This window comes from Sinocyclocheilus rhinocerous, unplaced genomic scaffold, assembly GCF_001515625.1.
Source record: "Sinocyclocheilus rhinocerous isolate Xijiao unplaced genomic scaffold, SAMN03320098_v1.1 scaffold993, whole genome shotgun sequence".
NCBI classification, from domain to species: Eukaryota; Metazoa; Chordata; class Actinopteri; order Cypriniformes; family Cyprinidae; genus Sinocyclocheilus; species Sinocyclocheilus rhinocerous.
Window position 1 is genome coordinate 1,521,210 of NW_015639771.1, and position 11,522 is coordinate 1,532,731.

General features: G+C 39.2%; 1 protein-coding gene across 4 annotated transcripts in view; it reads right to left on the reverse strand.

The window, feature by feature from the left end:
* The window catches only part of LOC107751739 (kinesin-like protein KIF13B), a 46,415-nt gene that overhangs the window by 8,480 nt on the left and 26,413 nt on the right, over positions 1 to 11,522 (reverse strand). For all 4 annotated transcript variants that reach the window (XM_016567497.1, XM_016567498.1, XM_016567500.1 and 1 more), the window contains exons 10-28: positions 9,953 to 10,064; positions 9,569 to 9,781; positions 9,374 to 9,484; positions 9,089 to 9,223; positions 8,468 to 8,598; positions 8,087 to 8,173; positions 7,775 to 7,962; positions 7,063 to 7,321; positions 6,797 to 6,959; positions 6,456 to 6,602; positions 6,216 to 6,365; positions 5,829 to 5,954; positions 5,444 to 5,617; positions 2,379 to 2,536; positions 2,109 to 2,241; positions 1,620 to 1,766; positions 1,492 to 1,521; positions 1,124 to 1,223; positions 308 to 434 (exon numbers count right to left, since the gene is read on the reverse strand). In XM_016567497.1, the coding sequence (XP_016422983.1) occupies positions 308 to 434; positions 1,124 to 1,223; positions 1,492 to 1,521; positions 1,620 to 1,766; positions 2,109 to 2,241; positions 2,379 to 2,536; positions 5,444 to 5,617; positions 5,829 to 5,954; positions 6,216 to 6,365; positions 6,456 to 6,602; positions 6,797 to 6,959; positions 7,063 to 7,321; positions 7,775 to 7,962; positions 8,087 to 8,173; positions 8,468 to 8,598; positions 9,089 to 9,223; positions 9,374 to 9,484; positions 9,569 to 9,781; positions 9,953 to 10,064 (2,691 nt within the window). The remainder of the gene's footprint in view (positions 1 to 307; positions 435 to 1,123; positions 1,224 to 1,491; positions 1,522 to 1,619; positions 1,767 to 2,108; positions 2,242 to 2,378; positions 2,537 to 5,443; positions 5,618 to 5,828; positions 5,955 to 6,215; positions 6,366 to 6,455; positions 6,603 to 6,796; positions 6,960 to 7,062; positions 7,322 to 7,774; positions 7,963 to 8,086; positions 8,174 to 8,467; positions 8,599 to 9,088; positions 9,224 to 9,373; positions 9,485 to 9,568; positions 9,782 to 9,952; positions 10,065 to 11,522) is intronic.

Here is an 11,522-nt window from a genome sequence, read left to right on the forward strand (position 1 = left end):
CACATTCGGGAGCGGTCTACGTAGCTCTTACACAATTAAATACTACAAAAAATATCGTATTTTTTAGGGTGATGACGTCATGAAATATGAAAACAGACATTCAAAGCTTCATTGTAAAAACTCATAAGAAGCTTTGAATGTAAATATCATATGACAAAAATGGCATTCAGTTCAGTCTAGTATGAACGGTCAGAATGACCGCTATGGCCATTCTAGTAGTTATAGAATTCCGGTAGTTCTAGTGTTAACTGATTTAAGTGTTCAGATTAAATGCAAATTATTCAGTATGGCTGTAGCAGTGCTGTACCACTCAGCAGGAGCTCCTGGTATTCCACTGCCAGCAGAGGGCACCATCACTGCATTTCTCTCTTCTGTAAGCGTCAGACGCCACTCCAGCAGCTGGGCCTCCCGCTCCACATCATCCTCAGACTTATCTGGTCATAGAGAGCAAACTAGTCACCAATGCTTCCCCTAATTTAATTCTAAGCAAAACCCATTTCTGCAGAGAAGTTCCTTTAAGCGTATATAAATGTTCTCATTTTATATTTTGATCATTTTTTTCTAAATAATGCATTTTTTTTACTTTATTAAAAAAATTCTATAATATTTTAAATATATAAATAATATTTATAAAACAAACATGAATAATTCTATTAAATATCTAAATGCATCTCTACTCATCTATAAAAGTATTATTTAATTTTATAATAAAAAAAAATAATAATAAGTTTCAAAAATAATCAATGGACATGATCATTGTACCAATCATTGTAGCTCTGATTCAGTCAAATCTCTAGCTTTTTCCCCACCTGTTTTTGAGTTTGCATTATTTTATTTTCTGGCCGGCAAAGGAACAAAAAGGAGCTATGTCGGATTTTGGACCAATGCATCATGTGATACAAACAGAAACAACATCCAAAATCAGATCCACATTTCTTCTGTCTGCTTCTGTATCTAATCAATCTGCTTTTTTCTCAAAGACAGTGACGGGTAGCTACAGGAGCTCCACAAACAAGGACAGAACAAAGCTAATTAGCAACAAACTAAAGAGAGGAAAGCACTATTTTATAGTCCATTACTGAGCTCAGACTAAAGACAGTACATGTGTCTATCTGGTTTTTACCTGTTTTGCTGACCAAAGTCTGAAGATGTTGGTCCAGATACTCTTGCCTCTTAGTGAGAGCAGTGAGCCACTGATGTCGCAGACGCTCCAAATCTTGCTCCTACAGGATGATGGACAAATGCATTAACACAAATGCTGCTATTGCTTAAAGGGCTTTTTAAGCCTTTAATGGGCAGGACAGAGGAGAAAGACAGGAAAGAAGTAAGAGGGAGAGACAGGAATAGGATAAGGAAATGACGTAGAATGGATTCAAAACTGAATCTCAGCAAGAAAATAATAATAAAATAAATAAATAAAATAAAATAACTTACTTAAATGTATTAACAACTAAAAGTCAATGTCATAAATGTATTGACAACCAAACATACCTGATAACTGTCCATTTCATCGCCCTCAAGCTACAAAAGAAAAACAATATAAACGTTATAGACTCTCAGACAACATTTAGACATCATCCTGCTAAATGCTCAAAGTTTAGGTGAAAAAGAACGTTTACCTCTTGTGGCTCATTGTTTTTAGTCATCTGCACCTGCCTGACCTCCACACAGCCGATGGACACTCCCAGAATGATCTCTGCTATCAAAGGCATTGTGCCGGAGTCCTGCACTGAACGCACCTCCACCTGAATCCGCCGAGACTGGCCCTGAGAAAGACACACCGAAACAGTTAATACCCCACGACAAAAACCCTAAAGCGAAATGCTAAGCAACTGTGTTGATAGATTAACAGCACAAGTAAAATACACAGTTCACATGCCTAGGAGTCGAAAATAAATCTACCAAAACAAGCAACAGTTTGCACAAAGCAAGTAGTAAAGAACACCTCGTTATCATCTGCATCGAACATGTGACTAAAAAAAAGGTCATAAGGTTATTTCATGCTATGCTTTATTCTGATCATAACAAACAACTATAGACAGCAGCTGTGGGCTGACAGACTTGCAGTGGTATCATTTATAACCATGGAGGAACATGAGGTTTCTGACCTGTTTGAGCTGGAAGATGCCCCCCGTGCGAACATCTCGTGCTGGCACCACCTCCACGGGCATGTACTCTCCGTTCTCATTCAGCTCCAGAATCTGCACCCACATCTCCAACTTGCGTGTTACCTCGCTCCACCTGAGGACACATAAAAGTCAAAGCAGTTCAAAAACAGGAAGCAGATCATTAGATATAAGATGTTCTCTACATTTCTGAATGTTCATATCAGTATAATCGGATAATTACAGGGGGCTGAAGCTCAATTTTCTGTTCACCTGTCACGTAAAGTGCGTGTTTTGGCCTGGATGATGCTGAGGTCCCACAGCGCGGGGTTCCTGCCTGGATCAGCCTGCCTGTGTCCGTATACCTCGATGGCTACGGCACCCTCTGTTAAATACTCGATAAATTCCTCTGTTACAGTCACAGCATGCTCCTACAGTACAGAGAGTAAGGCACAAGTAAATTCATGTTAACAATTTCTTGATAACTCCTGTGTTAAAGGGTTAGTTCACCCAAAAATGAAAATTAAGCTGCGTTTTACCCCTGCAATGATAGACCTTGAAAGCAATCTGACTGCAATGATAGAGCTTGAAAGATCAAAGACAATATTTAATATAACTCCGACTGGATTCGTCTGAAAGAAGAAAGTCATATACACCTAGGATGCCTCGGGGGTGAGTAAAACGCAGCCTAATTTTCATTTTTGGGTGAACTAACCCTTTAAGGGAATAGATAATCCAAAAATGAAAATTTGCTGAAAATGTACCCTCAGGCCATCCAAGATGTCATTTGTTTCTTCATTGGAACAGATTTGGAGAAATGTAGCATTACATCACTTGCTTACCGATGTGAAAGGGTGCCATCAGAATGAGAGTTTAAACAGCTGATAAACTGCACAAGTAATCCACACGACTCCAGTCTATCATGTGATGTCTTGTAAAGCAAAAGGTTTTTAACTTCAAAACATTGCTTCTAGTAAAATACGAGTCCTCCATCCATTATATTGCTTTCTCCAATGGAAAAAGTCATCTCGTGAGAAGACAACAGAGGATGGACTTTTTCACAGTAGGAAGCGTTATTATGGATTCTGGCCAGAAACAACGTTTGTAATTAAAATCATCTTGATAGACTTCTTACTTACAAACATGCAGTTTTTCACTTTACAAGATGTTAATTGATGGTGGACTGGAGTGGTGTGGATTACTTATGGATTATTATGATGTTTTGGACTCTCATTCTGATGGTACACATTTATTACAGAGGATCCCTAGGTGAGCAAGTGATGCAATGCAAAATTTCTCTAAATCTGTTCCAATGAAGAAACAAACTCATCTACATCTTAGATGGTCTGATGTTGAGTAAATTTTCATTTTTGGGTCAACTATTCCTTTAATGAACAAAGATGCACAATTAACAACTGTTTTAAATGCTGAAGGTCAATATTAATAATAATTCACAATTTGGGCTATGTTTGACAGGATTTCCTGGAAGGTAAATCACATTGTGCCTAATTTACTATCAGCTTGTCTTGACTCGTACCTTACAGCTGTCAAACACCACCATGCAGTGTGGGTCTTTGCTGCTGGAGAAGGAGGCAGAGGGATCCACTTCTGGAGCAACAATAATAGGCTCTACTTGGTCCCAGAAAGAGTACTGACAGAAGACAAAATTGGAAAGGTACTGCGGGAGACCATTAGCCTGCAGGATCTTAATCTGTTTGAGAGACATGAGTAAATTTAGTATGGGGTAAGATTTCTTTAAACATAATACATTTTAAATATAAACACAACAGAATAGTAGATTGTGTTGTTATTATTAATTTTAGTTATTTTTAAAATATCATTTAAAACCAAAAACCTTGATATGACTAAGTTTCTCAAACCTTACATGCACAAAACCTGCTTCTGTGAACTTCAGTACTCACCATATAGACCAGTTTGCGTTCCTGTACATCGCCGTCTGGGCTTCCATCACTGTCATCTCCTCCGGCTACGCTGTCATCAAATCCTCCACCCATTCTCATCACCTCCACGTGCAGCCGCCCGGCAACCTGACACCAGCAACAAGTAAACAACACTTCACTGGTCTGCTGGAGATGAACTCTGGGTCTCATGCTTTATATGATGACTTAATTAGATTTTATTTCACAGATGAAACTGCACTCGATTTAATTTACATCCCATTTCATCTTCTGGAAGAAATTTCCTTCAGAAATCTAATGAGTCAGTTAACGTGAAATATTCATAGCGAGTCAAACCACTGATCATATTTGCCTGACTGCTGCAGGCAGATCTGAACACATCATCCTCACCTCTCTTCTTTTGGACTGAAGCAATGCAACACCCTGCAATGATAGACCTTGAAAGCAATCTGACTGCAATGATAGAGCTTGAAAGATCAAAGACAATTTTTAATATAACTCTGACTGGATTCGTCTAAAAGAAGAAAGTCATATACACCTAGGATGCCTCGGGGGTGAGTAAAACGCAGCCTAATTTTCATTTTTGGGTGAACTAACCCTTTAAGGGAATAGATAATCCAAAAATGAAAATTTGCTGAAAATGTACCCTCAGGCCATCCAAGATGTCATTTGTTTCTTCATTGGAACAGATTTGGAGAAATGTAGCATTACATCACTTGCTTACCGATGTGAAAGGGTGCCATCAGAATGAGAGTTTAAACAGCTGATAAACTCCACAAGTAATCCACACGACTCCAGTCTATCATGTGATGTCTTGTAAAGCAAAAGGTTTTTAACTTCAAAACATTGCTTCTAGTAAAATACGAGTCCTCCATCCATTATATTGCTTTCTCCAATGGAAAAAGTCATCTCGTGAGAAGACAACAGAGGATGGACTTTTTCACAGTAGGAAGCGTTATTATGGATTCTGGCCAGAAACAACGTTTGTAATTAAAATCATCTTGATAGACTTCTTACTTACAAACATGCAGTTTTTCACTTTACAAGATGTTAATTGATGGTGGACTGGAGTGGTGTGGATTACTTATGGATTATTATGATGTTTTGGACTCTCATTCTGATGGTACACATTTATTACAGAGGATCCCTAGGTGAGCAAGTGATGCAATGCAAAATTTCTCTAAATCTGTTCCAATGAAGAAACAAACTCATCTACATCTTAGATGGTCTGATGTTGAGTAAATTTTCATTTTTGGGTCAACTATTCCTTTAATGAACAAAGATGCACAATTAACAACTGTTTTAAATGCTGAAGGTCAATATTAATAATAATTCACAATTTGGGCTATGTTTGACAGGATTTCCTGGAAGGTAAATCACATTGTGCCTAATTTACTATCAGCTTGTCTTGACTCGTACCTTACAGCTGTCAAACACCACCATGCAGTGTGGGTCTTTGCTGCTGGAGAAGGAGGCAGAGGGATCCACTTCTGGAGCAACAATAATAGGCTCTACTTGGTCCCAGAAAGAGTACTGACAGAAGACAAAATTGGAAAGGTACTGCGGGAGACCATTAGCCTGCAGGATCTTAATCTGTTTGAGAGACATGAGTAAATTTAGTATGGGGTAAGATTTCTTTAAACATAATACATTTTAAATATAAACACAACAGAATAGTAGATTGTGTTGTTATTATTAATTTTAGTTATTTTTAAAATATCATTTAAAACCAAAAACCTTGATATGACTAAGTTTCTCAAACCTTACATGCACAAAACCTGCTTCTGTGAACTTCAGTACTCACCATATAGACCAGTTTGCGTTCCTGTACATCGCCGTCTGGGCTTCCATCACTGTCATCTCCTCCGGCTACGCTGTCATCAAATCCTCCACCCATTCTCATCACCTCCACGTGCAGCCGCCCGGCAACCTGACACCAGCAACAAGTAAACAACACTTCACTGGTCTGCTGGAGATGAACTCTGGGTCTCATGCTTTATATGATGACTTAATTAGATTTTATTTCACAGATGAAACTGCACTCGATTTAATTTACATCCCATTTCATCTTCTGGAAGAAATTTCCTTCAGAAATCTAATGAGTCAGTTAACGTGAAATATTCATAGCGAGTCAAACCACTGATCATATTTGCCTGACTGCTGCAGGCAGATCTGAACACATCATCCTCACCTCTCCTTTCTGATTGATGATGGGAACCGCATATTGTAGCTTTACGTCATAGAACAGGCAGGAGAGGAAAACGTTGGCCACCCCAATTAAACTGTGGTTCACCTGCTCATCGAAGAAAGGGTCGGCTCTCTTGAAGTACGAGCACATCACCTATGAGATGAAGAGAAAAAAGCACTCCTATAGTGTCACCTTTTCATTTTTAATGGGACAGTATAGCATCTGTGAATAATAAGAGCTTACAGGGTTGTCCTCGTCAAAGTCCTTCCACTCCTGATAAAGCTCTCTCATGTCCACTAGCCGGTTTTCCATCTTCTCAAGGGCCCATATTTGCTTCCCTTTGCCTTTCCTCCTCACTTGAATGGCAGGTTCGCTCAATACAGCGTCTCGCTGAATACACAAACACAAAAATACTGATGAAGATATTTGTTCTTTTCAGTGCATGCAACATTTAATGGCATAAAGTTATGAATTCATGACTTTCTGCTCCAATTTAAGACCTTTTAACCTTAATTTGTAGAAGGGCGAATTAAGACTTTTTAAGACCTGCAGAAACCCTGATATTGCTCTAAAATGTGCCTGACCTTTCTGTTGGCATTAAGGTTTGCAGCAGGGATCTGTAGAGTAACTCTGTATTCGGTTCTCTTGTCCAGCTCTTCAGCGATGAAGTTCGCCTCCTGCACTAACAGATTAGCCCTTACGATCTGCTCCCTCAGTTTCCTCAAGCTCCGCGTCAGCACCACCTCCCTGGTGTCATCACAATAAGAGCATTACAACAAACTCACTATGTACCAAATTTTACCTTGGGAAAACAAAACACATTTGTTTCCACCAAAAATGTAAACCTCACCTCTCCTCGCTCCACTGGCGCAGGCGGTGCTGGGCGCTGGGTGATGCTGACATTCCTCCCTGGCTCAGTCTCTCCCAGCTGCGGTAGTGCGGCTGCAAAGGCTGCGACTGCTGTATCTGCATGCTCTGTCTGTCTGGAGTCAGCTGTCTGCGCAGCTGCTGCAGCTCCTGCTCGTACATCAGCCGCTGACGCTCAAGAGCGGTCCGCTTCTCCTCCTCATGTTGGCGCTCCAGAGACTGCAAAACAGCCTGCATGGGGTCTGTTAGACAACAACAACAGAAAAATTTTACATAATTTTGGATCATGTTTTGGCTACAGTACCTTTAAGATTTAAAGGTAAAGTACCTATTTTGATTGGCTAACCTCTTCACGTGGGAAATGAGTAACATGCCTCCTTAAATGCTAAGTGTCCATATTTTTAATATTAGCAATGTTTTACTTTTTATTACAGCTACACTAAAGTTTGGGGTCAGTAAGATTTTTTTTTTGTAACAAATTAATACTTTTATGAGCATCAAAAGTGATAGAAAAGACATTTATAATGCAACAAAAGATTTTCATTTCAAATAAATGCTGTTCTTTTGAACTTTCTGTTAATTAAAAACCCTGAAAAAAAGCATCACAACTTCCACAAAAATATTAAGCAACACAACTGTTTAAAATTAAGTCATATAAATGTTGTTTTTAAAGTAGGTGTGTGGCTAAAACTCACCGTTGCTGCCCAGAGCCTTCATCATGACTTCAGTCTGAGCAAACTCGTAGCTGAAGCTGACCTCACTGGACACCTCACTGGCCGTGTCTCCCTCTCCGTCCAGCTGCTCACTGCTGTTACTGTTCTTCATGTTCCCGCCCTCACCCTCCTCTTCCTCACTCCGCAAGCGCCGCTTCGGTAGGTTTATTCTGAAGAAGATACAAATATAAATAGTCTTCATAAAAAAAAAAAAAGATAACCATAATGCACTTTCATGTACAAATACAGGAAGCCGCTAAGTGACATTCTTCAGTCTAGGGTAATACCACTGACCTGAAGAAGTGATTGTTTCCCCAAAGAATACGGTCACCATGGTGAAGCTGTTGCCGGCTGGTGACTGGAGATCCGTTCACACATGTTCTGCAATGGAGTCAAAATCAGGTTATTTTATAAAACTTTCGATTTAATATTTAAATCGAAACAGAGATTATGATTTGGCTATTGTAATTCAGCACATGCGTTTTTATGGTTTAACTTACAGTATTACATTTTTAGATAAAAGTACCCGTCAAATGCATAAATGTAAATATACTATACATGCACAGTTCAAAAAAAGCCTGTGGTTAAGTTCTCTCCAGTTCATGGATTTATATTGAACCTGTGACCTTTTGGTTTACCCATCTCACATTTACACTACAATCCTCGACACATTACCTTGAGTTTCTGTAAGGGTTGAGAAAGACAGCTCCCTCAGGTGTGATGTTAATGACACAATGTTCTGCTTGGATGCCCATTCCACATAGCTGGATGTCCTGTGAATCTGCTGATCCAACCTTAGTGTGTTCCTGCAAAACATCCCAGCATTAACTGCACATGCGTTATCACATGACATCCACAGAGGCACAATCAACACTTAATGAATGCCACATTTTCAAGCACTAAATTATAAATTAAACTATTATACATTACTGTAACACGATGCCCATGACATCAGACAGCAACAAAAATGGCATATATATTTTTTGTTTTTTTACTACTATATAATTAATTATTTAAAAAAGTATTACATATATATATATATATATATAAGAATAATATGTATATAATATTATAATACATATTTTATATATTTTATTACATTAAAACTTGTATAATAATATGCATGCATAATATTATAATATGTAATAAGTATCAAATAATAGTAATAATACTATTAGTATAATAATACTGGTAATGCATATGTACACACAATATACAAAACTCTTATCATAAAATAATAAAAAAACAATAAAATAAAAAAATAATATAAAATAAAATAAAATAGTTGTGCATTACCTTTAGATAATAAACCAATAGTTCATTAAGGGCAGGGTCAGCGTTGAGGTTGATCAGGAAGCACTTATCTTCTCCAACCTTGATACCAGATGACTGCAGAGAGATGCCAAGACTCTCCAGCTGTTTTTGTCTCTCCTATGCAAAGAAAGAAAAACAATGCGAGAAGAACATAAGCGTCCTCTTCTGTGTTTGACGGATGATGTTAAGGAAAATGAACTACAGAACATCCAGACATAAACAAAATTACAGTCCAGACAAAACAGCACAAATTGTTCTTGCTGTTACTTGTGCAATTTCCTCAGTCTTCCTCAGCTTCTCTTCCCAGGTGACTGTCATCTCCTGTATCAATTTTTCAGATTCCTCCAGTCTCTCCTTCAGCTCTGGTGCCTTCATAGACTGTGGAGGAACATGACAGGTTCTTAACATACAGTTTTTGACTTTTTGCCACGTCACACTAAGAAAACGATATAAAGTGTCTACCTCAGCCTGCGTCAGCTGATCTCGCAGTTTCTCCACCTCCTCTCGGAGTTCCCGGATAATCCTGGCATTGGGGTCTTCGTTGACCACGGCGTGGTTGACGATGCTCTTTGCTCGGTCTGCATAGCGTAACGTTGACAGCGTCTCATCATAATTATCTGCAGCAGGACTTACAGTGGCAACCATAGCAGTCCGACTGTTTCCACCCAGACTGTCCTGCGGTTGCACCAGAAGGACAGACTTTAAACATCAATGCACTGGGCAGAGCGGTCACTTTCCAGAGATTATACATTCAAAAGTGTGTGGATGGAACTGGATTGGAAAATGTAAAAAATACTGTGGAAATTCCCCTTCCTGGTGTTTACTGGACAGAATGAGTGTTCGTACCTTGAGCAGCCATGTCAGCACCGAATCTCTGTAGGGCACAAACTTGTTCTTGTTCTTTCCAGCACCCTGGTCTGCCAGAGCTGAGATCACCAAACCCAGAGTGGTTAAAGACCTGTCCGGTGTGGAGAGGAAAGATATAAATGGAAAAAAAATAAGTGAGAAAGAAACAGACCAAGGAAAAAGAAATATGCACTGCAGGCCAAAAAGCCAGATTTATAAACCTTTCTCAGAACAAACTGTGCCCGTAAATGTAGCCATTTTAACAAGTCTTATTCTCCACAGTATAAAACCTACTTCTCAGAACAGAAAAAGAATCAGAATCAGAATCGGAAAGAGCTTTATTGCCAGGTATGTTTACACATACAAGGAATTTGTTATGGTGACAGAAGCTTCCACAGCACAAACAGAATGACAGTGACGAGACACAGATAATAAAAATAGAATAAGTAACATGAAATAGCAATATACAACAAATCTTTGAAGAAAAACACAATATACAAAATAGACAATAGATGGTATTTGTGTGTACAGGTGTGTTATGTACAAATGCAAGGAAATGTAAATAAGAAGTATGTGTGTTAAATAAATAAATAAATAAATGTAGAAATAGTGTTGTGTATTACATGTTTATTGCAAAGTTAACTGTTCATGAGATGGATTGAACTGTTCTTATGCCTGGCTGTTCTGGTGCTCAGTGCTCTGTAGCTTCGACCAGATGGCAACAGTTCAAAGAGGAAGTGGCCTGGATGTTAGGGGTCCAGAATGATTTTGCCAGCGCTTTTACTAGCTCTGGATGAGTACAGTTCTTGTAGAGTGGGGAGGGTTGAGTACCAGTGATATCCACTGTAGTCTTCTGAGGTCAATTTTGGTGTGTTATGTACAAATGCAAGGAAATGTAAATAAGAAGTATGTGTGTTAAATAAATAAATAAATAAATAAATGTAGAAATAGTGTTGTGTATTACATGTTTATTGCAAAGTTAACTGTTCATGAGATGGATTGAACTGTTCTTATGCCTGGCTGTTCTGGTGCTCAGTGCTCTGTAGCTTCGACCAGACGGCAACAGTTCAAAGAGGAAGTGGCCTGGATGTTAGGGGTCCAGAATGATTTTGCCAGCGCTTTTACTAGCTCTGGATGAGTACAGTTCTTGTAGAGTGGGGAGGGTTGAGTACCAGTGATATCCACTGTAGTCTTCTGAGGTCAATTTTGGTCGCTGAGCTGATCCAGACAGTTATAAAAGTGTAGAGGACGGATTAAATGACTGCAGAGTATAACTTTTTCAGCAGCTCCTGTGGCAGGTTGAACTTCCTCAGTTGGTGAAGGAAGTACAGCCTCTGTTGGTCCTTTTTGACAATGGAGTCTATGTGGAACTCCCACTTCAGGTCCTGAGAGATGGTGGTGCCCAGGAATCTGAATGACTCTACTGTTGCTACAGTGCTGTTCATGATGGTGAGTGGGGGGAGTGCAGGGGGGGTTCTCCTGAAGTCCATGATCATCTCCACAGTTTTGAGCATGTTGAGCTCCAAGTTGTTGAGACTGCACCAGACAGCCAGCTGCTCGACCTCCTGTC